The sequence below is a fragment of the Phoca vitulina genome, unplaced genomic scaffold (assembly GCF_004348235.1).
Source record: "Phoca vitulina isolate PV1807 unplaced genomic scaffold, GSC_HSeal_1.0 scaffold35, whole genome shotgun sequence".
In the NCBI taxonomy this organism is placed as follows: Eukaryota; Metazoa; Chordata; class Mammalia; order Carnivora; family Phocidae; genus Phoca; species Phoca vitulina.
The window spans coordinates 14,088,874-14,115,090 of record NW_022589738.1 but is presented as its reverse complement, the minus strand read 5'-3'; the positions used below and the strand labels follow the sequence as shown (position 1 = coordinate 14,115,090).

Sequence of the window (26,217 nt, the reverse complement as noted above, 5' to 3'; positions counted from 1 at the left end):
TATGATTTCTCTCACTACTGCTATCAAGAGTTTTTGTAGTCTGCATTCCAGATCTGAAAGACGACTGTTGTGATTTGAAAAAAAAAATAGAGCAATATATTAAAGAACCAAACTAAATGCTAGGATAATAGGAATGAAAATCCAAAGCAATGTACCAATCACTGGCAGAGCCACGGACGATTTTCTTGGTGTGAAATCCTGTGGTAAAAAGGAACCTAGCAGCAAGCTGAATACTAATCATAGTGATTTCTTCTGCTTCAGGCAACAGGTGATCTTGCCCTATAAAAAAGGCAAATACATTAAAAAACAAAACAAAACAAAACAAATTTCTATGTCTAAGCTCCATTTTCAAACAAGTCTGCATTTCCACTGATTTCTAGAAGTCCTAACTTTGCTAACTGCCCCCCGCCCGGCTACTTATGAAATAATTCTTAGTTCAGTAAAGCATGTTTCAAACTAATGCTTGAGTCAAAAACAAACTGTTAGAATAAACAAAAGCTCCCCTGTTTCCAAACAGCAAGACAATATACACTGCTCAGAGATAACTGAAATATGGCTTTAAAGCAGTCCAAAGTAAAAATGCAAACATGTTGATGCAAAAAATCTTGCAAGTACAGTAAGAGTTATGCTTCTACTAAAAAGCTAAATTCTTGATACTTACCTGGCGGAGGATTTAAGTAAACACCGTTACATGTAAGCAGTTTTTTCATGAACTGGAAATACTCCAGACTGTACTGCATTCGGTTATGCATGAATTGCACATTCTGCTTCCGTACACTTCTCTCAATGGCTGATGGCATAATAATCTGATGGGGTCTTGTGGTGATAGCAAGCTCAGAAATGTATCTTATCAACTCATCACCCTGGTCTATGGTATCCAGTCGTTCGTAAAAAAGTATATAAGCATTCCACCACCTTTTCTGGCGCCTGTATGACATGCGCTTCATCATGTGATCAAATACCTCTCCCATGTACTCTCCGCCAAAACACTGGTTTTTCATTTCTTCATCATCATCCATTTTACACTCTGTTACATCTCCATCATCAAATTTATACCAGCGATTTCTCTCACCATCTCCACCATTCCTCTGAATGATGTAAGAATAATAATGTCCCCCACTTGCTTGGCCACTGTGTACCAGCACACCCACAAGTCTGTATTTCGTGCTTCCTGCCGTCTCACTTTCAGACTGCTCATTCTGCTGTATCAACTGACTTTCTGGGTTTACATTATCTCCTTCCAGCTTTGCAACACCTGCGACTGTGTAAGGTTCCATGTCCAGCTCTCGAGGAAATTCAAAATAATCATTGAATTTGATTGCACATTCTCTTTCCCAGTCATAGTCGAATCGTTTCAGTTGGATAGCAAGAACGGGAGGTAATTTTTTAATTAGCAAGCGCTTTACGGTATCAACCTAAAATAAACAGAGCAAGTTACTAGATGTTCTTTTATAATCCACTGCATAAAACCAACTATAAGCCTATATTACTAAATTCTCATGAAGACTAACTGGAGGTTACAAGTGTAAACAAACACTCGGCAATGAATATAATCAAGGTTATTATGTCCAGGTGGGCATTTCAAAAAATGCTAACTACAACTAGTAATATGGAAATAGTTTATGCCATTTGCTACAAATCGCAAAAAGTAGTGACACAGACACTACTCATTGCCTGGATTCTATACCATCATTGCTATCTAACCACTGTTACTTGTTTGGTATTTACTGTTATGCTAATGAAGGTGTGCTGAAGAAATACAATAGCAGCTAGTATCTATTGGGCCATTAGGTGCCAAGTAATATGCCAAGTGCTGCCCAAGGAGTAACACATGCAATCCTCACAAGCTCCCATGCAGGAGCTCCTGGTGCGAATGGGGAGCAGCAGGAGAGGGACTGAGTCACCGGCCTCACAGCTCGCATCTCAACCTCTAGACTTTAATACCTCTTTAAGTGGCATGTAAATGTCAAAACGATACGGGTGACTCGGAGGTGAGAGAATCTGGGAGCCCAGGAAGATACACGTTATTTATTGTCTGTGTAAATGGTCTCTCCCTAAGAACCGTTAAGTGCCCTGAGATAAAACTATCAGGTGGGCCTAAAGATCTAATCCCAGTGGTTTAAAAACACAGGTGGTAGAAGAAATCTTATGTGACCAAACCAAGTAATGAAGGTTTCAGTAAACTTCTTGGTCCTTACAAGTAACTGGATAGGACAGGAGAAATGTTTTCCTGTCAGCGTTATAGCTGTGAGGGGTTCAACAGCAGTCTGGGTGGGTACGGATGGCAAGTGTCTGTGGAGCTCCGACAAGAGAAGGTGATAGTAAGCTATTATGACTTCTAAGATGTTCACTCTTATTTACCTGTTCCCCTAGCCCTGCTGGTACTACCTTCTCTTAATCTTCTTTCCCTGAAAAACCTTTGTACCAGTTATCTTAACTACCTTCTGCTACCACTATAACAAAGCAGGGTAGGGAATAAAAATAAATAAATAAATAAAAAACAAAAGCAACGAACTTTCAAATCCATTAAATTTAACCATAGTTACTTAAAAAAAACCTGGATAATTCATACCTTTTTATTGCATTTTTCACAATGATACGCATTTGCACCTTCTAATAAATCTCCTTTGACATACTGCTCCAAAGAATCAAGAAGATTTTGGTGATTTCTAATGTCTACATTCAAAGTCGTAAAAGATTCTTCACACTCGTATCTAAAGATATTAAGAAACAAAAAGGATTTCTTAGTTTTCTAAACAATTTTAGTTATAGACTTAATGAAAACTACATTTGCAATATTTATAATATGACATGAAACCCGAAATCATAGAATGTTACCAATAAATGACACATTTATTTGGCCACTTACCTAGTGTTGGGCACTACATTAGGTTGTTTACAGCCCATATATACACCAGGTTCTTTGTCTTCATGACAAACCTGATAGAGAAATAGCACCACCTCCACTTCAGAGATGAGGGAACTGGGGTTTGGAAAGGTTAATTTGGTCAAGATTACTAGGCGAAATCGTGTTTTGAAGCCAGGTCTGTCTTGCTTCACAGCTTAAGCTCTTTACAGTCTACTGTGCTGCTTCCACTGTCATCTAGTTAGGCAGTAATTCATGCCAAGGCCAAAGCATGAATTCATCAACTTCTGAAAAGGATATTTTAAACTATTAACGGGCTGAATTTTTAAATGGTCCCTCTTTTAATGGAAACCTTAATAAAGCACAAGTTTGAACACACCAATCAAGAGGAGATAAGCAATCTGAGTAGGAGCCAGAATCCCACCTTGTGGCAATTTTCTACCAAGGGAAATTTCAGATTTCTGAGGAGACACATTCATAAACTCAGAACATGGGATGTGGGAGAATACACTCTCAACCATCAAATTTACTCATTCAACAAATATATTTGGAGTGCCTTCCATGTGTAAAAGTACTCCAGGATAGTCAATGTTGAAGATAAGTCCCTCATATTTGGGGCTTTTCAGTTTAGCTACGAGAAAAAAGGTACACAAAGGTATTTGTAAGTGGCATGAATGGAATATGAAGTACGTATTAAGCATATTGCTACTATGATCAGGGAACAACCCATAAAAGAGAAAAAAGAAGTCAGAACTTACGACTTCACTTAAAAAGTAGGACATTCAAAGATGAGAGAAAGCCAGCAAAATTTTTTCTGTAAAAGGCCAGAGAGTACCTATTATAAGCTCTTTTGGGGGGTATGAGGTCTCTGTGACTCAGCTGTTATAGGGAAAGGAGCTAGAGAGTAGGTAAAGAGCTACCTCTTTTTTATAAAAACAGATGCGTGGCTGGATTTGACCAATGGTGCATAGTTTGCTAACTCCTGGTCTAGACAAATAATGCTGTAAAACAGATAGACTTGGGACTCTCTATGTAACTTCTGGCATGTAATAAGAACAGGACTTCTGGGATCTTAATTATGATCATGCTCTCTGGACATTTTCACTTAGCGAAGAAAACCAGTAATTTCCAAGTGACTTTGAAAACGGTCTAAAACAAACCAACAAGGACTGATTAGAATAAATGACCAAAAAGTTGGCTTATTTTATCAGTAATTGAAAATCAAGAGGTTAAAAATGACAGTTTAATTGTCCACCTAATACAAAAGGTCTTTCAAAATGACCAAAACTTGTGCGGGCTATGTGAATAATTACATAGTCTTGTTCTGAATGAATGGTTTAACCTCATGGTAATTTCTCATTTATATAGCATTACCTCTCTGCCAATCATTTCCCTTTGATCAAAAATGAAACACTCCCACCAGCCATATACACACACACCTCATGACTATATAATACTGTTTGAGCTTGTAGAAAATACTATCGTACTGTGATATTTTGGTGAAAATTTGATTTCAAACCAACAGTAATCAGTAACATGCAAGAGAAATTCCAAAGTAAAACTTCCACGTAATAGGTATATAAACCTGTATCTACTAGTAGTGAATTTTAATAGTCGTTTTAACTATTTTCAGTAAGAGTCCTTAATCAATTTCCCTTTTAAGTCAAAAACAATTTGTTCAGTCAACTCTTGCTATGTTTTTTGTTGAAAAGATACTTTAAGGATAATGATCACAATCAATGCTATTTTAAAAATTAGTATTTCACTTATATAAGGAAATTGTACTCCACGTCGGTCATCTTCTAAGCTTAATGTATTTGTAATATTTTAATTGCTTTAACTCTGAGATAAAGGGCAAATTTATGAGTAACACCTGTAAGCTATATATGCAAAATGCCATTTGATTTCCCCAGTAATGATCATACATAAAAGAAAGAGAAGGAGCCAAAAGTTATTTGATGAAACCAAAGCCCCCAAAACCAGAAAAACAAACAAAAACCTCCACGAAAACCACCACCACCACACACAAAACCCAAACCCACAACAGTAAGGTATGCACAGTATATAATTCACCCAGTCTCAGGTATATAGTTAAATTGGTGGCATACTCCACTTCTGTACATAACTACTAATAAATATTTTATTTTTCTTAGTAAATAAACAGAAGAACTTTAAACATATAATCAGCACTTACCTATGTGGGCAGCCCTGGCAAATCTTCTGATCAGCAAAGGAACCTCCTAAGACTTTACTTAGCATAGCTGGATGTCCCAAGGCTTTCAAAGCTTCATCTAAACTATCCACCAATGAATTAAAAAACTCTAAAGCATCATGCTGTTCACGCAGATTAACGGGCTCACCCCAAAGCCTAAGAAATGAATGGAATAAAATACAGTACTTTCTCAGGAAAAAAGCAATACAACCACAAATGACAATATCGAAACAGACTTTTTTCCCCCTCAACTACATGAGGAAGTAGAAAAGAGTAAACGCTCTTTATGTATAGAGTGCAGTGAGAAAGTGAGGCTCATAGTACAAGTGGAGCTCCCGTGGAGAAGAGTCACCGCGAAACTGCTGCTGTGGCTGATGGATACCATGGCTCCAGCACCGGCTCTTGCTTTAGGTAACCTGGTACACATGCATTTTCAATCTAGATGAAGACACGACCTGGTGGATCTGGATCTCACTCTTATGTAGATGTTATAGTCACTCTTTGTTTCATGTTGCTTAAATTTCAGGTTATAGATACAGTGCCAAGATTTATTTACTCTTAATTAAATTGCTTTTTCCAAGTGAAAAGAGAAAGCTTTAACTTTAGAGTTCATCTCTTTGGAGTAATCTGAGGACTTAAGTTAGACAAATCAATTTTGAGAAAATAAACTATCAATTGTGTATACCAAAAAAATGAGAACTGCTAAAATCCTAGGCACTGCTGGAAACTATCAATGAAATCTAATTTTGTATTTACAGAGTGACATAAAGAAGTATGAATGCATTCTAAGTGAGAGATATGACACACGTATTTTAAATATGCTAGAGGAAATGTCTTCTGATCAATTTTTTGTAACACTTTTTCTATGTAGCAAATAATCTCATTCTAATTATGTATTATATTTTTTAATTTGTTTTTTTTTTTAAAAGATTTTATTTCTTTATTTGAGAGAGAGAAAGCACATGAGAGAGGGGAGGGTCAGAGGGAGAAGCAGACTCCCTGCTGAGCAGGGAGCCTGATGTGGGACTCGATCCTGGGACTCCAGATCATGACCTGAGCAGAAGGCAGTCGCTTTACCAACTGAGCCACCCAGGCGCCCTGTTTTTTTTTTTTTTTAAAGTAGGCTCCATGGACACCAACGTGGGGCTTGAACTCACAACCGAGATCAAGACCCGAGCTGAGATCCTAAGAGTCAGACGCTTAACCGACTGAGCCATCCAGGTGCCCCCCAATTATATTTTAGACTTAAATTTGATACAGTGAGTTTAAAATAAAACATGTCCTTATTTGTTAAAACCAACTTGTTTCATTATTGGAACTGACACCAATCCATTCTATTAATTTTCAGATTATGGTCGATTCCCCATACTTTCAAACATGTAGTCAACCATTAATTACAAAAGGGAAAAGATGAACAGATCTGTTAAGACACAATATTACCAATAATCAGACAAACTGGTACCATGTATCTCCCAATGCAATGCAATGAGAAGCACGTAACACCACCTACTGTGGTTTTCTTGCCAAAAACATTTAACCTGAATCTAATCATGAGGAAATAACCACACAAATCAAAATGAGAGACGTTCTGTGAGACAACCAATCTAGGCTCTTAAAAAATTTCAGTGCCATACAAGTCGTGACAAGTTAGGGAGATTATTTTAAAGAGAACTAAAGAGGTAACAACCAAACTCTTTTGATTCCTTTCAGGATACCAGTCTGAGACTAAAAAAAAAAAAAGTTACAAAGAATATTTTGGGGGGAAATCAGAATATACACTGATGAGTGTTAGGATTATTTTTAAAAAATATTTAAAGGTAGACAATTTATTTTCCATTCCTTTTTTTAAGTAATCTCTACACCCAATGTGGGGGGCTCAAATTCACGACCCTGAAATCAAGAGTCGCATGCTCTACTGACTAAGCCAGGCACCCCCATTATTAGGCATTTTAAATCAACATTAAATTTCATCGCGTGTGATAATGGTATTATATGTAAGTAGGAAAATGTCTTTATTCTTAGCGGATACATATTGAAGCAAATGTAGGTGTGTGGGGGTAAAGTATCATGTTTACAACTATCAACTGGTTTAGAAGAATCAAAACCCAAGCACAGTTGACACTTGAACAACACAGGTTTGAACTATGAATTTACTTATACATGGATTTTTCCACCATACAGTACAGTACCGTAAGTGTATTTTCTCTTCCTTATGATTTTTATAACATTTTCTTTTCTCCAGTTTACCTGATTGTAAGAATGTATTCTTACATGTAATCTATACATATAATACACAAAACATACAAAATGTTAATTGACTGTTTATGTTATTGGTAAGGCTTCCAGTCAAGAATAGTAGGCTGTTCAGTTTCAAGGGCATCAAAAGTTATATGTGGATTTTCAAGTGTAAGGGGAATCAATGCCCCTAACCCCACATTGTTCAAGGGCCAATGGTATACATATAAGCAAGCCTGGCAAAATGTTAACAACTGTTATATCTGTTTAGAGTGTAATATAAAAAGGTGACCACTATACTAATTCGTCACCTTTTCTGTTGGTTTCAAATTTTTCAAAATAAAAAATTGGGCATGGGGTGAGGAATGTGGTTAACTAACCCACATGTATTAGGAGTATATTATGTGTCTAAAGTGAAAATCACCCAGAAGTGCTAGTCTAGATAAACTGGAAGCTCCACTAGCACAGGAAGTCATTTAGAAATAAAAAATGCAAATGTATTGTAAGAGAGAAAACTATTTATAACTGAATGACAAATTTTAAGCTAGAAACACAAAAAGTGTGAGAGTAATTTGGAAGAGGAAGAACAGAAATGCTAAAAGCCTTATGGCAGAGATGGGACAAACTGGGGAAAGAAAGAACTGGAACAGTCAGAGAGGAGGGTGAGGGGTGTGCCAGGTGATGGGACAGAAAGAGTAAAAGCAGAGCTGGGAAGGAGGGTGGTGTATGCAAGCCAGTAGTATGGATTAAAGCAGGGGACCTAGTTAGGGGAATCAGAGGAATTTAAATGGTTTAGTTCACAGGAAAGCCATTATAAAGTGGTGGTTTCAAAAGAAATCTAAATAGCATCCCTAGGGAAAAGGGAAGCTGCTCCATAGAAGCAGGGAAGCTAGCCTGCAGGGTGGCAGTGTCAGGTGACCCTCTGCTTCCCCTGCTCTCAGCTGACTGGGAGAGACCTTGAAGAGATTCCGAGGAGTATTATTTAAAAACCCACTGCTATGAAGGATTAGAGCCTTTCTCATAAACAGTAAAAAGAATTAAGTGGTTGTACTGTGGTATTTTAGTACAGTGCATGACACATAATAGGCAATGATTTAAAAAAGTAAAATTAAAAAAAAGATCAAGATATAACTGAGAATTTTAATTTTAAAAAAAGGTATTTATCCCATCTTTCCTAGAAAATTGTACATCAGGATAGCAAAGTTGTCGTTGCAGGTAGATCTATTCTTGCTAGTAAATACAAGAATGATAAAATGAGACTACTACCATTCTGTAACCCTGATGAAATACTCTTGTCAATGATTATCAATGGCTGTGATCATGGGATACAGACATTACGTACCTCTCCTTACAGATGTAAACATTACCGTCTATAAAGTAGCTTTGCCTATCATTTCAAAAAAAAAAAAAAGAGAGAAAAGCACCTTGATCTCATCAAGTCTCTAAATCTCACTCCTTATTTATAGGAAATACAGTGGACTGAGGAAAAAAGAAAATACAAATATACCACAGGGATCCTATCAATAAAATCCAGATGGTGGAAAACTTTACAGGGTAAACTACCTACTTTTCCCCAACAAACTGCAAGAGTGAAAACGATGAGAATAGAGGAGAGTCATAGCAACATTTGAGGTGTATGGACTTCATCTGGATCCCAATTTCAAAAAAATACATAGTAAAAAACAATTGTGAGAAAATCTGAACAATGACAAGGATATTAAGGATTTTTAAAAGACATGGTAATAGTATCATGGTTATGTTTTTAAAAAGCCATCAGAGACACATACTGCAATTATTTATAGATGAAAACGTGTGAGATTTGATTCAAACAATCTGGAAAGTAGATGGGAATGTAGTTTAAACAAGATTGGGCATGAGTCAACAACTGCTGAGGCTGGGGGATGAATACGTAAGGGCTCACATGGTTCTCCCTACTTTTCTGAATGTGAGAAGTTTTCAAAATAAAAATTATTTTTTAAAAAAGATTTTATTTACTTATTTGACAGAAAGTGAGAGAACACAAGCAGGGGGAACGGGAGAGGGAGAAGTAGACTCCCCGCGGAGCAGGGAGCCCAATGCAGGGCTGGATCCCAGGACCCTGGGATCGTGACCTGAACTAAAGGCAGACGCTTAACTGACTGAGCCACCCAGGTGCCCTCAAAATAAAAAATTATTAACATCTTTAGAGACTGAAGTATGCTGCCTCTCCAAACTATGACACTTTCTACCTGACTTTGAAGACAGTAAGAGAAAATCACTAAGAAGTAAAGTTTATTATAGCTAACCCCTGTGGTAGAAAATCTGCCTATAACTTTTGACTCCCCAAAACTTAACTACTACTAAGAGCTTACTGTTGACTGGAAGTCTTACTTATAACATAAACAAGTGATTAACACATATTTTGTATGTTTTATGTATTATATACTGTATTCTCACAATAAAGTAAGCTGGGGAAAAGGAAATGTTATTAAGAAACCACAGGGAAAAGAAAAATACATTTAAAGTACTTTACTGTATTCATCAGGGGAAAAAAAATTCCGTGTATAAGTGGACCCATGTAATTCAAATGTTCTTCAGGGTCAACTGTACTACTGCTTAAATATTAAACATAAAGATACCCTCAAACATGTATTTTACAAGTTGATGTTAGTGTACGGAGATGTTCATAAAGGTTTAAGCAGTATCCCTATTACTGTCTACAGTTTACCTGAACTGTTTCCAAAATCCTCTGGGCACATAGTATTGTAGTCGAGAAGCAGCTAAATGACCAAAGATGACTTGAAGGTGCCTTAGAACACCAATATTATACTCTTTCCTATCTTCTGTTTTACTTAATGCTGGTTTATCTTCAAATTGTTGAGGATATCCAAATACATCATCTCTGGGATCAACATTGCTCTAGAAAAGAAAAAATATTAATACGTTAATCCAACTTTAAAGTACAGTAAAGTATGTTGAGACAAGCACCAGTTAGTGAACAAATGATTAATCATTTGTACTTCTATTTCTTATTTCCAAAGCACTTAACTTCCAATTTATAAATTTTAATTTACAATATAACTTTATCTCCACCATCTCACCGAAGAGTTGTCATAAAGGAATAACCCTGACTGTATATTGGAAAGGTAGATAGTAAAGGCAACGTAGCAGAGTAGAGTGTGGTGTTTAACATAGACCGAACTGGACCCCAGTGTAGGCGCTGCCACTGAGAAGCTGGCTAACTCTGAGCAGGTCAGCTACTTCACGCTTCTTTTCTTTCTTTTTTTAAAAGATTGATTGATTGATTGAGAGAGAGAGAATGAGGCACAAGCAGGGGAAGAAGCAGGCTCCTCGCTGAGCAAGGAGCCCGATGCGGGACTCAATCCCAGGACCTTGGGACTACGACCTGAACTGAAGGCAGATGCTTAACCTTTTTAAGGTTTCAGAATCGATTAAGTATTAAACTACCTCAGAGCCGACTGAGACACCCAGGTGTCCCTACTTCACGTTTCTAAGCTTCGGTTTCCTCATGGGGATGTGTGGCTGTGGGGAGGATTATGAGGTGCTCAGAACTGTGAATGAAATATGCATATTAAGAGTAGTACTCCTCAAAAAATGATGCTGGAAAAACTAGATATCCTTATGCAAAAGAATTAAGTTGGATTCCTCTCTAACACCATATACAAAAATTAACTCAATACAGACCTGAAAGCAAGAGCTGAAATTAAGAAATTCTTAAAGAAAACATAGGGTAAAAATGTCACAACATTTGATTAGGTGGTAATTTATTGGCTAGGACAGCAAAGGAACAGCTAACAAAAGAAAAATGAGACATACTGGACCTCATGAAAATGAAAACTGGAACCCTTGTGCACTGTTGGTAGAAATGTAAAATGGTGCAGCCACTGTGGACCAGTTCCTTAAAAAATTAAAATCAGAATTACCACATGATCCAGCAATTCCATTTCTGGATATATGCCCAGAAGAAGTGAAAGAAAGGTCTTGAAGAGAGATTTGTACACCCATGTTCATGAGAGTACTATTTACAATCGCCAAAGGGTGGAAGCAACCCAGTGTCCACCAACGGATGGATAAACAAAACGTGGTCTGTCCACACAGTGGAATATTATTCAGCCTTAAAAAGGAAGAAAATTTGGACACATGCTACAACATGGCTAAACCTTGAGAACATTATGTTGAGTGAAATAAGCCAGTCACAAAAAGACAAAAATGGTATGATTCCACTTACATGAGGTACCTAGAATAGTCAAATTCATAGAGATGGAAAGAGAATTGTGGTACCAGGGACCTTTGATATAGAAACAGAATATCCAGTCCCTGTCCATGAGAAACTCTCTGTCCAGGGATGGAAACAAGAACACAGACAAAAGGCAAAGAACCAAAAAAAACCCCACAAGTGCAGTGGCGTGCTGAGACAACACAGAGCAGAAGGTACCATTAAGAGCAAACATGGGACATCTTATTTGAAATTGTATCATATTTTGTCTGCCTTGTTTACTTCTTGCCAGTGTAATTAGCTATCTCTCCCTGTGCTTACCCTCAACATCCCAGAGATGCGATGGGCTACAGAACTAGAATTTCAGTTTCAATTTCCACTCAGAGCAGTGGTTCTTAACTGGGTATAGGTGTAAAGTATCCCCACTATGAAGCTTTTTAAAAAATTAAACAATGCTCGGACCCTAACCCCTGGGATGATGCGGTTCAGTAGATCTGGGAAAGAACTGGGACAAGTATATGTTTCAGAAGCCCTGTAAGTATTAAACTACCTGAGAGCAAATAGCTGTGGTGACTGAAGAGGAGGAAGGAGGAAAGAACCACTGAAGATATTTACAATTAGAACACATTCTGGCTTCTCCCTGCAGTTCTCACCAACAACATGAACAGGAAAAGATAAAATAAAAACAAAGAAATACAGGATGGATATAAACATGACCACAACTAAGTCTTGTAATATTCTCTTCTTTAAAGAGCTGTGCCATAGTTATGTCAAATCTGATCCACCACTACAACCAAACTTTCCCATAGCTTTATTGTGCAGTAGATACTTGGCAGGGAGCCTAAATTTTGTCACAAGACTATGTGATATCTGAAGTAGAGAGAAGTTTGTTGCTTAAGCAAGAAGAGCTATGATCTGGGGTAAATGTAAAAGTAACCTAAAAGTAAAAAGAGATAATGAAACTGGCATAGTATGGAGATATATTTAAAAATATCAGTAGAAAAGTGAAAATATAAACTGTTATAAAAATGGAAGATCCTTATCATTATGCAAACTCCAAATTAAACACTTCACACAAAAAAATTAAACACTTCACACAAAAAAAAATGTGAACTGCTGCTTTAAAAACATATAAACCACCATGAAAATTAACTATAGTATAAAGTCTGGTAGCTAGTGAGTACTAGGTTATGGCAAGACATAGCAGTCCATGCTGGGAGACTCTAGCTTTATTTTCAAATATACATCAACAAGTCCAATGAAAGCACAACATTCTGTAAGAGAGAATGACAGTATCTGGTAGCAGAATTTCAAACAGAAATGCTAAAAAAAATTTACCTCATTGTCCTGCTTCTCATCCCCAGACATATCATCATCTACATCACTACCTGTGCCTTCAATTGCAAGAATACCATTCCTGATGGAGGGAATCATGTAGAGTTGCTGAATCACAGAATTCATGTAACAAGTAGCACCAGCATTTTTCAGCCCCACAAATCCTTTAGGTGGGCGGGGTCCAACAGGTGGCAGATATTCCCACTCTGTAAGTGCTTCACAAGCTGAGAGAAGGGAAAAGATTCTTGTAGCACAAACACAACCATTTTGTCCACTTTTAGCTCTATTAAGCTGATAAATTAACATTACCAACAATTCCACTAATTTTCCAGCCAGCTGAAGCAGTACACTGTTTCCCCCTCAACAAACTGAATGGATGCAGCAACCTGCACCACTATAGGGATTCTTTTTTTTTTTTTTTTTTTTTTTTTTAAAGATTTTATTTATTTGACAGAGAGAGCACAAGCAGAGGGAGAGAGAGGGAGAAGCAGGCTCCCCGCTGAGCAAGGAGCCCGATGTGGGACTCGATCCCAGAACCCTGGAATCATGACCTGGGCCGAAGGCAGCCGCTTAACCGACTGAGCCACCCAGGCGTCCACTATAGGGATTCTTACCCCACCATTTGAAAACCCATGTCTTACCTGGTGTTACTTCTACAGAAATGTCAGAAGCAATCTCCTGAGATGGTATAATGCTAATTTCTATGTGCTCACTTTTTTAATTTTTAAAGATTTTATTAGAGAGCGAGCACAAGCGGGGCAGGGGGGAGAGGGAGAAGCAGGCTCCCCAATGAGCAGGGAGCCCAATGCGCGGCGCTCGATCCCAGAACTCTGGGATCATGACCTGAGCTGTAGGCAGACGCTTAACCCACTGAGCCAGTCAGGCTCTATGTGCTCATTTTACTTTTAGTTTTACTGTTTAGTCATAATTTTTTTCTACTTTTGTATGTTTTTTTTGAAGTGTTTTCAGATTCATTCTGACATATAATGTTATATGTCATTATATGTCATTCTGACATATAATGTTAATATAAATACACCAAGTATTATATAGCTTGTTTGGTTTTAAAGCATCCTAGGGCCACCTGGGTTCATATCCAGGTTCTGTTGTTTACCAACTCTTTCACCTTCAGGTAAGCTTCTGTTTCCTTTGTAATAAATGTAATAAGAGTAACAGTTGTTTTGCCTATAACTGCAATGTTATTTTGAGGGGCTAATGAAATAGTGGATTTGAAAGTTGTGAGAATTGTAAATCACCGTATGTCTCCCTCTACTTAGTATAAACCTGGAAACAGTATATAAAGGACTGGCTAAATATAGTATACTAAATTGAAAAGTATATAAGCCAATAAATGGAATTAGGCAAATATGTATGTGTTGATAGAGAACAATTGCAGATATATTAAGGGGAAAACAAAGTGAAGATACTGTGTATACAATATGCCAATCCATGGTTAAAAACAAAAACAACTAAACCAAAAAAGATTTTCTATGTGGATTTTCCATACAGTAATGCTCAAAGGACAGACACAAACTGACGATAATGGTTACAGCTATCCAATGGGAGCTGGGACTAAAATGGGCAGGAAACGTACTTTTTAGTATGTAGCTTCTTTGGTAGTTCAAATTTTTACCACGCAAGTGTACTACTTAAAAAACAAGCAGCCTTTCTGTTTCTGCCATCTTCGAGCCAGTGAAGGGATACTTGGAACAGGACTTCTGAAACAGCAAATATATCTGGAGGGCTGTGGTCCAACGCCACTTTTTGCTGGCTAGTAGTGGGGTCCTCCAAAACCAGAGTGAGAACACAACTCATCTTAAAATTGAAGGTGATGATCGCCTGAGACGAAACAATTCTATCTGGGCAAGAGATGTGCTCCCATGTACAAAGCAAAGGACAACACAGTGACTCCCGGTGGCAAACTGAACAAAACTGGATGAATCTGGGGAAAGGTTACCCATGCCCATGGAAGCAGTGGCATGGTTCATGCCAAATTCCAAAGCAAGCTTCCTGCTAAGGCCACTGGACACAGAATCTGTGTGATATCGTACCCCTTGAGGGTGTAAGCTTATTGAAAAGTAAATGAATAGGGGTGCCCGGGTGGCTCAGTTGGTTAAGCATCTGCCTTCAGCTCAGGTCACGATCCCAGAGTCCTGGGATCAAGACTCCCACTGGGCTCCCTGCTCAGTGGGAAGCCTGCTTCTCCCTCTCCCCTTGCTTATGTTCCCTCTCTCGCTGTCTCTGTCAAATAAATAAATAAAATCTTAAAAAAAAAAAAAAAGTAAATGAATAAACGTGTGGATTTGTTAAAAAACAAAGAACCCTGAACAAACAAAAGACTCTTCTTTAAGTTAAAACGAAACAAAACCCCCACCTTACTACATATAGATTTGGTAAATAAATAGCTAACGGTCTAACCTTTTAAAAGCAGTTTAATCAGAATCTCCTAAAATGTTATTAAAAATATCCTTATATTTTGAAATACAACATACCAAAAAATAATTTCACGTTTTTAAATATTTACTATAACAATTACATCCTTAAGCTTTGTAGATAAACACTGGTTTTCTCTTAAATTATTTGATTTATTTCTGCTTTTCCAGTCATTTAATATTGCCCCCATCCTTTTGGAGCTTCAGTTCCAGATCTGTATGATCTGGTCTACAGTCTACCTCAAGGGCTTCATGTGAGCATTAACTGAGGACATAAAATGCATTAGAATGTTATCTTCTCACATTCTAATCTTTAAAAACCAGATTTTCTTTGAGCTCATATGAAAACAGTATTAAAGAGCTTCTGAATAAGAGCCTGAAAGGTTTTCCAAGGCATGCAACTCGAGTTTTAAATTAGAACTCTGGCATTTCTTTTGACTACTTATTATTCCATAGTTTTTTATTCCAGGTTTGACTGAGATGAAATTAATTTGCTAAATACTCAAACCCCTTACAGGAAGACATTTAACAAACACCTGACAAATTTTCTACATCAAGGCTCTTTGCTTGTAATGGTGTTAAATTACACATCCATTTCCTACAAATGTTAAGGTAGTTCCTGAAAGAAAAACATGAGCTGAAGATGTTTACTAAAAAAAAATTTTTAGAAAATAGAATTTGAACAAATTAGAGAATTATCTGTCATCACAACACTGTATTTTAGTATACTTACTAGTTATTGCTGTGCCAATATAATACATTTCAGTCAAAGAATCTACTATCTGTTTGAGATTCCTCACACAGCCAACAGCTAATGCTACAAGTAACTCAAAACCAGCGTTAATGGTAGCTGGGGAGCTACAGACTGGAATTGCCTGTTCAGCAGGCAGTTCTCCGTTTCTCATATATTGCAGGTAAACATTGGATGCAGGGAAGATGAAATCATCAATTAATTCCTACAAGAGATGAAAAAAGGATTACATATTAGCAATTACATATGTATGTTGTATGTTATATAGTTTTATTTCTGTAATGTTTATACGTATGACACACAAAGTTGTGTCTATGTGTGTGTTGTATACATTTATCTTTTTTTAAGGAAAGAAATGTCTCTTAGAAGGAAATAATGTTAAATTACTTGTCAGAATTAAAGATATCATTACATCTGAGAAAACTTACTTGATTTTCTAATAAAAAGATTCCACTTCAAAACACTATTGTAACAAATATACCAAATTTCTCTGATTATCAAGAGCAAGTTGACTATAGCACTTAACATTTTAAGTAAGTTTATTCCTTTATTTTTTTAGACGATTTTATTTATTTGAGAGAGAGCAGAGAGAGAGCATGCGCATGCGCAAGCGGGGAGGAGGGGAGAAGGGGCAGAGGAAGGAGAAGCAGGTTCCCCGCTGAGCAGGACCCTGAGATCATGACCTGAGCCTAAGGCAGACACTTAGCTGACTGAGCCACCCAGGTGCCCCATGTTTACTCCTTTAATCATATGTATACCCAAACTAATTTTGAATAAAAATAATATGTACTAAAATGATGCTTTTTGCTTCCTTGAGTTACCACACATGTGAAGAAAGTCATTAAAGAAATAGGATAAACAAGATGCAGTCGCACAAACAGGTCTGTCGTGTTTTAAGTAGACCGATGAAGTGAAAAATTCAGATTTTCTAAATAGAAAAATTCAATAGTGTGTATTTACTTTATTAAATACATAGTACTTTTATTTACATACAAAATTTAGAAACTGTATTTAAACAATTACTGTAACCTCTATAAAGATTTTTAAAAAGCAGAAGGCAGAAAAGGTCAAGATAATACACCAAAGACATGATATTATAAACCAACCAGACAGATTTGGTAACAAACATTTAGGAGGTCACGGTATCTAGTTTCGGACAAAACTTACTTTAATGAGATTAGCACCTCCTTTTTCACAACCAATATGATACTTTTTCTCAGGGGTTTGAAAGGCCAGTAATTCTTTTGTTACCCCAAGGTGGCCTTCTAAGATCGTCTCTTCCACACCTGTTTCACCTGTTCTTTTAACATCATCCTGCCAAAGAAAAAATAACAAATGCCTAACTTATGGAAGGGAGGGAGAGAGGAGCCACAATTCGAGAACTAGACACACATGAGGTAATTCCCCCAAACCTTTCCATTCTTTTTTAAAACTTTATTTTTTAAAATCATTCAGTGTAGTTAACACACACGTTTCATGTGTACAATATGGTGATTCAACACTTCCACACATCACGCAGTGCTCATCATGACAAGTGCCCTCCTTAATCCCCACCACCTATCCCCCCCATCTTCCCCCCCCCCCGTAACCATCTGTTTGTTCTCTATAGTTAAGAGTCTGTTTCTTGCCAAAGCTTTCCCTTCTAAACAGGATGAAGTTCTCTTCAGAACTTTCTGAGGGCTATAAAAGCTACGAATCTCTTCAGAAATAAATTCTCATACAATTCTGAGTTAAGAGTATCCGGTGTTAACATCAAGAGTTAAGTGCTAGTCTATACATACTGATTTTTGATGAGAACAATTCAAACATTTTAGAAGATGAAAATTTGCAAAAAGGCCCAAGATTATAAAAATTGAAGAGGCTGAAATCAGTATTTCAAGTTTCAAGTAAAACAAAGCATTTTACAAAACTAGCTATGCATTCATTCTGTGAATCTTGAGTTACCAAGACCCACCATCAGAGAGTATATTCTTTGGTCCTTTTTATTACTCTTTGGTGTTTTTCGCTTAACCAAAATGCTTAAAACTACAAACTATCAATTAATAAAATACTATCGATACAATAAACACAGTATTAAAGGTAACTTACCCTAATTCTTTTAAGCCAGTCAATTTCATTATTGAGAAGAACTTCAGCATTGGGTATGTTAATATTACTATTGTAAGCGTAATTAAGAAGGTGTCTTAAGAGGGTAAAGTAGTCGCCTGAATGCTTAGCTCTCTCTCTGGCTGTGCTCTGAAACCAATCGTAGAATAATGTGAATTCACATGTTCATGCTCAGAAGCCACTTTTTAAAAACCTAGAGTTAACTAGAGCAAAGCACTAAAATAATATGGGAAGTTATGAATATTTATTTACTAAATATAGGCTGTTATAACTTGAATATAAGCTAAAACCATAAATTCCTGAATGCCTGTTTAAAGAATTAATCACAATGAGAAGCATATTAAAAAATGTCTCACCCCCAACACGGTAAAGAGCAGAGTAATGAAGAAAAGTAGAGGCCTGTGTCCCATGCAACATCTGGTGCACATTAAAAAGAACTGCTCTTGTGCCACCTGGCGAACAGTTCTGAAATAAAAATGTTTCACAATTAACATATTATTTGCACAAAGTAAAAAAAAAAAAAAGATTCCAACACTGGTCTCTCTTTGGGGGGGAGGGGTGCAGTGGATTAAGGGTGAATTACAAGTAAAAATACAAGGATACAAGGTAACACCCCCTGAAGCCGGCAACCTGGGACAGATGAACCGTAGGCTGTACGGCAAGAACTCTAACCCAAATTGTCATAGAAGAGTTTGAGGGATACCCTGTAACACCCCTTTCTTGGAACAAGCTGGAACTGCTCTACTGGATACAAGATGGCCTACAGTGAGCCTTACACATCTTTTGGGCTGTCCACAGAATTTTTACTCATTGCGCTCTGGAGCAAACAACTCTGTTGAAATTCTGTTGCAATTACAGTAAGGATAATGCTGCAATGTCCCTTTTATTATACTAGTGGTTCCCAAAGCATGGTCCCCAGATCAGCAGCATTAGCATCATTTGGGAACTTGTTAAAAATGTAAATTATCAGGCCCCATCCTGGACCTGCTGAATCAGAAATACTGGGGCTGCTACCCAGCAACCTGTGTTTTAATAAATCCTCCAGGTGACTTTAATGTGCGCTAAAGATCGAAAACCACCGTTATTATACAATATTCTATGATGACCCTTGGGAAGAACTTGTCTCTGGTCCCACTAGTGAGAACTTTACCTGATAATTATGTATCCGTAAAAAAAAAAAAATTATATACTATACAGATCTCACTAGAGCAAATGTCCAAGAGGCTCGAGACACCACCTATTTACTGTTGTGCCTCAAGAACCTAGAATAGTGACCCATGTATAATAGGTGCTAAGAATCAGTTCAGTTACCACATGCACAAATGCTGTTTGTCTGTAAGATAGTGGTCTGTCTCCATTAGAAAGTAAGCTCTTGGGCGCCTGGGTGGCTCAGTCATTAAGCGTCTGCCTTCGGCTCAGGTCAGTATCCCAGGGTCCTGGGATGGAGTCCCACATCGGGCTCCCTGCTTGGCAGGAAGCCTGCTTCTCCCTCCCACACTCCCCCTGCTTGTGTTCCCTCTCTCGCTGTGTCTCTCTCTGTCAAAAAAAAAAAAAAAATTTTAAAAAAAAAAAAAAAAAAAAGAAAGTAAGCTCTTTCAGGGCAGGGCTTTGCTGATGCCAGAGTTTCTGACACCTGGAACAACGCCTGATATACAGGGAGATGCTTAACAAGTATCTGCTAAGCATCTGTGTGTCTTACGGACATTGCAAACTACATTTCACAGAAAACTATCATGTTTCTGTCTTTGTGCTAGCAAACAAGAGGGCTTAGAACCAAATTTATAGCTCAGTGTAAAGGACTTGACAGCATACACTTCGTGTACTAACCTCCCTCCTGGATGTGTCTAGGTTTCTAGAAACCTGTACATGGTCTTACAAACCAGGACTTTAGAAGCCTTGTGGGTTAAATTTGATGGAACCCAAGTAAATTGAAGTCAGGAGTACCTAAGTTTTCTGGGGAGAAAGTCCATAATTTTTATTATATTTTCAAAGGTATATGTCATTCACACAGTCCTAGTTTTATTTCTGTAAAACATAGGTATGCAGCCCAAATAAAGTAGGGATCTATATAATTAGTATTTGTCATTTCCTGATGAAATCTCCCTCATACATGTAGACTTCTGTAATGCTTTCAAAGAAACATATGCCTTTCTACAAATCGTGTGGCATCTTTATGACATACTCAAAATCTCATTTCTCACCACTTCTAATACTACCATATTTCCAGCCACGGTCATCTTTTATTTGGATAAAAAGTCTGTTTTTCCTGACACTCTAGAACTTATTCTCAACAAAGCAACCAGAATAAACTCAAAATGTCAGTAACTCAGAGCACACCATTCCTCTGCTCAAAATCCTACACTGGGATGCCCATCTCATGGTTAAAAAAAAAAAAAAAAAAAAAAATCCATGTTGTTAGAATGATCTATAAAATCCTAAAAGGCTGCCTGTTAACTTTCTGACCTCATCTCCTATAGCTGCCTATCCCTCACTCACTGCTCCAGCCACCTGGTCTCCTTGCTGTTCTTTAACACATCAGACATGTTCCTGCCTCGGGACATTTACATCTCTTGTTCCTTCTGCTTAAAACATGCTTCCCCCATTATCTGCATGGATCACTACCTTCCTCTTTCAGAGCTTTGTTTAAAGGTCACCTTCTTAGAAAGCCTCCTCTATCCTATATAAAACTAAACTCTATTGACTCCCCACTACTCCTTGTCACCTTCCCTGCTTTCTCTCCATAGCATTTATCACTAACATACTATATATTTTCCCACAAGTCTGCCCCTTCCCACTCCCCACCTCCTTTAGTTTGTAGATTCCAAGAACGCTGCCATTCTGTTTTGTTTACTGCTATATCCCTAGTAGCTAGGATAGCACCTGATACATAATAGGTACTTGCTAAATTATTTACCAACAGGACTGCCTACCATATTAAAATCGAGCACTACTTAGGTCTCAGCATCAAAGGCCTTCTGTAAACTGACTCCCACTAATCTCCTTTACAGTATTATCCTGTACTCCTCTTTCACACATCAAAACAGACTACTCAGCTTTTCTCTGAAAGCACTACGCCAGGGGTGGCAAACTCAAATGTCTTCATCAATGAGAGGTAACATAAAGGAGTTGAATAGGTAGGGTATACGGCAACAGGTGCTAGAAGGGGCTGGAAAAAACACAGCCTCCTAAAGGAATTTAAATCCAATTGTGAGTGATTACAGTTAAGTTTAGCGTTATGATGTAGAAACAGACCTCAACTAATATGAACAGAGGTCTGGGAAACCAAATTTATATGTTTAGACTTAATTCAAAGGCAATGGAAAGGCATAGAAAGACTTTTTACCAGGAAAACAACATGATCATGCTTGGCAAAGATCATGCTGTCTGCGGTGTGGTCACAGGATGAGAGTAATACCTTAGTGGTGCAGCACTGGGGTGGGAAGATTAAGGATATTGCAGTTGTCCGGGCAATGGATGCTGGTTGTTTAGACGAGGGTAGAAGCAGTATGAGGAGGAGGAAAGTATATGGGGTCCAACAATATAGAAGTAAAAACAGCATAATGGGGACTGAGGTGGAGGGGGAGCACCGCCAAGGCCCACCTTCCATTTGTATGCACATGTAAGTCTTACCCAAACCTGAGCTCACTTGTCACATTCTGCATAGAACCTTCACTTCTGCTCTTTCCAGGCAGAAAGTAACTTATTCCTCTTCTAACTCCTAGAGTACTTTGCCTCTTATGACACTAATTTCTCTCTCAAAGTTCCTTGAGTGCAAGAACTATCTTATTTGACTTTGGACTTTCATTGCTAAGCACATAGTAGGGACTCACACTAATTTGCTCATGGATTATAATTATACAGAGTATAACCTTGTGGTAAAAGTTAGAATTCAAGAGGCAGGACTTGTCCTATAACTTCAGCCTTAGTTCTGCCAGCAGCAGTCTACTTCTGAGTTGCTACAGAATTAAGGGAGAAAGCATACATGGGAAATGCACTGTACATAGGTATACTGGTTAGTAATATTATGCAAGTATAAACTCTATGCAGGGCCACAATCCTGCATCTGAAACCCTTGGGGCTGGATGTGTTTGGGGATTTAGATTTTAGAAAGGTAATGCCACCAAATCATGGTCAAGTCAGGTTTGCTGTCAAATTCTCACGAACTGGATATAAGGGCCTTTGAACCTGCAGAGCAGGGTGAGGGCCAGTCAGAGAAGAAATTCAGATACCTAAAGCTCAAAAAGATCTTGATCTTTGAAGACCCTTTCTGTTGTTGAAGACAAGGGAACAGAGGCATACTGAGATAAAGTATTGTCTACAGAACTTTACTTCATTGTATGAAGTTTCAGGAAAAGGAGGAGGGAAATGGTTCTAATTTCCTATAAGGGGGAATTTTCATATAGGTCTGTAGAGGGCAGAAAACCTGTAAAACCAAGTTCCTTAATACTTAGGAGCCAAGGAAGTGAAATAAGTTCCTAATTTAGTTGAAGATTTGAAAATCAATACAGAACAAAACATTTGCTACCTCTGGGCTTGACTTCCCTAAAACTCTTTGGATAATCATCTTTCCTCTCCTCCCTCCCCTGACGTGTTCTTAAATAGAACCAGACTCACTCAACCTGTTTATTTTTCTTCAAATACGGGGTTATCTCATGATGATCAAGTATTCTCAAGGAGGTAACAAGCACAATCTTATTGGGGGGGGGGGGGAATCCTGTCAAAGGATTTTTTGAATTTCAAGGAAATTACCAAGGAACTTCTAAAATAGTAGACGTTCCCACTAATTCACTTTACAGCATCCTCTGGAATGAGCAAGTTATATCTATTCCATTAATGTAGGTTCTTTGAAAAAGCTTTATCACTAGGTTTTATTTCAGCAAACTTTGACTTTACATTAATTTCATCAGTGATTTCTGTCATTGCTGAATGGCATTTGAGAGCATAACCAAAGAACATTTTTTGTCTTTTCACAAAATATATGTAAGACAGATTTACATTTAACAGTGACACTAATTAGAGCTCCAGTTTGAAGAGTTACCTCATGAAGGTCAGGAGTAGAATGACATGAGGATGGAAACCGACTTTTCTACAAACCTGACTTGCACAAAAAGTTTGAAACAAATGATCTTGAATTGAAAACAAGGGCTTTATACAGTTGCTCTTTGTTCTCATTATAAAATGCAAAAGTTCTTACCATAACCCTGATTTGTGAATTTCATACTGAATTAACAATTTCTCTTGAAACAAACCAACCAAAAAAAACCTGGCATCTACATATCCAAGAGAGGAGGTGAATGTCCTGTTTAATTGAAACCTGTAAACCAGATTTTAAACATGTGCTAAAATACAGATCTCTTAGGTGAAACTAAGTTCTGAAATTAGAAAAAAAAATTAATTTTACTTTGAGATTTAATGTTGCCATTTTGCAGAGACTAAAACCAAACTTAGGCCTAGGCAAAACGTGGTTAAAGGAAATTTTCCTAAACATTATCATGCTATAGAGACGACAAACACTTGATTTCTGGGATAAATTCTGCCAGCATAAATTCATTTCTGCGTAACAAAAGATCAAGTTTCTAACAATTAAAAAAGATACTTACTTGCTGTGACAGTGCAACAGTAAGTCAATAATGAATGTCTGCCAAGCCTTTTCTTTACTAAGAGCATCCAAGGCTGTCGGAATCAAGGCAAAACATAACGTCATCACTTCCAGTGCTTCACAGCAAACCTGTTCATCTTCCAAGGCTGGCTCATTGCCTGCATTGGTCTGTAAAATTATGGTCAGAGGCAAATTACCTAGAGATGCATTTAAGAAAAATCTCATACAACTTCAAGTTAGTGCTTAAAACTTAGACTCATTTAAACCATTTGGCCTCAGCCTCTCTACCTGCAACTTGAGACCCATTTAAGAATAGTATGGAAATGATTAAACTAGACAATGAAGTCTAATTCCAGTATTTTGCTACATCCCAAGGAGCGATGAAGGAGCACACTGAGAATACCACCTGTTTCTTTGTCCTTCAGGCTCCTAGGGATCTTCTGAAGCCAACAATCACTCCTTTCTTAAGGACCACTCCAGCACTGCAGAGTTCGGAACTTATAACTAGTTCCAAAATGTAGCGTACCTACAGTGCCATTTTATTCTAAAGCAGTTTTCTTAAGACAATTGTTCAGGAAGGTTTTACAACCCCAAACATGCTTGGGTAGGTAGCTAATAAATTCTAATCTGACTTTATAAAAAAGTGATGATTACAATACATGTCTAAAAAAGAACAAGCTTTCAAATACTATCTGAATGGGGGCACCTGGGTGGCTCAGTCGGTTAAGTGTCTGACTTCAGCTCAGGTCAAGATCTCGAGGTCCTGGGATTGAGCCCTGTGTCAGGTTCCGTGCTTGGTGGAGAGTCTGCTTTCCTCTCCGCCACCCCCCCACTCGTGCTCTCTAATAAATAAATAAAATCTTAAAAAAAAAAAAAATACTAGTTGAATGTCCAGGAACTGTACCAGATGGACACTACAGGACTCTAAAATGTATCCTAGGAAAAACAGGGTTATGTTGGCTATAAAAAGGAAGCTCTACTAAGCCCAAAAGTTCCTATAAATTTAATTTTCTTTTCTAAATATTCAGCAGTGATTATGAGGGGCAAGTACATATAACAGGAAATGAAAGAAAACAGGAAATGAAAACACAGCCTCACGTCTGTACATAATTTGCTTCATCTAAGGGAAGGTCAGAGAGGATACCTAATTGGCTGACACTCTTTCTACCTTTGACTGCTTTAAAAGACAAAAATATTTAAATGCCAGGACACCACAGCTGATAGTTAACTAAACCAAAATTTACATAGGACAGAAAGATGATGAAAGAAAAAGAATGGAGAGAATAGGAAAAAGCAAATTCAGTAGAAGATCATAAATGACTCTAGTGAGAAGCAGAAAAACATCATTTCATATATGAAAAAGCAGCTTTATGGCAGGATTATGAAGTACTTTACTTCAAAAGTAAAATTTTACTGTATTCTCATCTTACCTATAGCTACCATTTAATTTTCAACCATGAAGATGCAAATGATTGGATTTTTAAAGATAGCAGATGTAAGGATTCAGCCTCACACACAATTAAACATTAATTAACTGATTTTTTTTTTTTTAGATTTTTTATTTATTTGACAGAGAGAGAGCACAAGTAGGTAGAGAGGCAGGCAGAGGGAGAGGGAGAAGCAGGCTCTCCACTGAGCAGGGAGCCCAACGTGGGGCTCGATCCCAGGACCCTGGGATCATGACCTGAGCCGAAGGCAGCCGCTTAACCGACTGAGCCACCCAGGCGCCCCAATTAACTGATTTTTAAAAAGATTTTATTTATTTGACACACAGAGACACAGTAAGAGACGGAACACAAGCAGGGGGGAGTGGGAGAGGGAGAAGCAGGCTTCCCGCCGAGCAGGGAGCCCGACGCGGGGCTCGATCCCAGGAACCTGGGACCATGACCTGAGCCAAAGGCAGACGCTAAACGACTAAGCCACCCAGGCGCCCCAAACAACATTAATTTAAAAGGAAAGTATTTCTGAGATAGTTCTTACCTTCTCATAAATTTTAGTGATTTCTTCATTTGGGCTAAATACTAGCTGTAATGCCCCACATCCTGATGCCCAGATGATTTTTTGAATAGCTCTAATTACACAGATATCAGGCATGTATCTTGAAGCCTGCAAGACAATGAATAATAAAAATGGTTTGATAGCATATTAGAATAAAATAATAACTGGAAAAAATGTTTCTCCTTGTAAAAGAAATAGGAATGGCTGTGAAGCAGTACCATTATCTTAAGGTTCCCAAATTGCTTTTGCCCCTTTTTATCATTTAACAGCAATACCACAAAGTATGCTCTCCAAGTTATTATCTGGCCCTATATTACTACTTTCAGAAGCATCTTAAAAAGACTACAAAGATGATCCTACCACCATTCTACTCATTTTTTTACCCATAAAAAATGAAAATCAAGTCCACACAATGGTCACAGCAGCTTTATCCACAGCCAGAAGAGGAAAACAATCCACATGTCCAT

The 26,217-nt window shown here is 37.7% G+C and overlaps 1 protein-coding gene across 3 annotated transcripts in view; it reads right to left on the bottom strand.

Moving 5' to 3' along the window:
- Positions 1–26,217, bottom strand: part of USP9X (ubiquitin specific peptidase 9 X-linked) — a 165,227-nt gene that overhangs the window by 17,644 nt on the left and 121,366 nt on the right. For all 3 annotated transcript variants that reach the window (XM_032426561.1, XM_032426560.1, XM_032426563.1), the window contains exons 25-36: positions 25,733–25,858; positions 23,754–23,920; positions 18,510–18,618; positions 18,136–18,282; positions 17,215–17,361; positions 16,030–16,252; positions 12,868–13,088; positions 10,021–10,211; positions 5,061–5,234; positions 2,573–2,714; positions 662–1,415; positions 156–279 (exon numbers count right to left, since the gene is read on the bottom strand). In XM_032426561.1, coding sequence (XP_032282452.1) covers positions 156–279; positions 662–1,415; positions 2,573–2,714; positions 5,061–5,234; positions 10,021–10,211; positions 12,868–13,088; positions 16,030–16,252; positions 17,215–17,361; positions 18,136–18,282; positions 18,510–18,618; positions 23,754–23,920; positions 25,733–25,858 — 2,525 coding nt within the window. The remainder of the gene's footprint in view (positions 1–155; positions 280–661; positions 1,416–2,572; positions 2,715–5,060; positions 5,235–10,020; positions 10,212–12,867; positions 13,089–16,029; positions 16,253–17,214; positions 17,362–18,135; positions 18,283–18,509; positions 18,619–23,753; positions 23,921–25,732; positions 25,859–26,217) is intronic.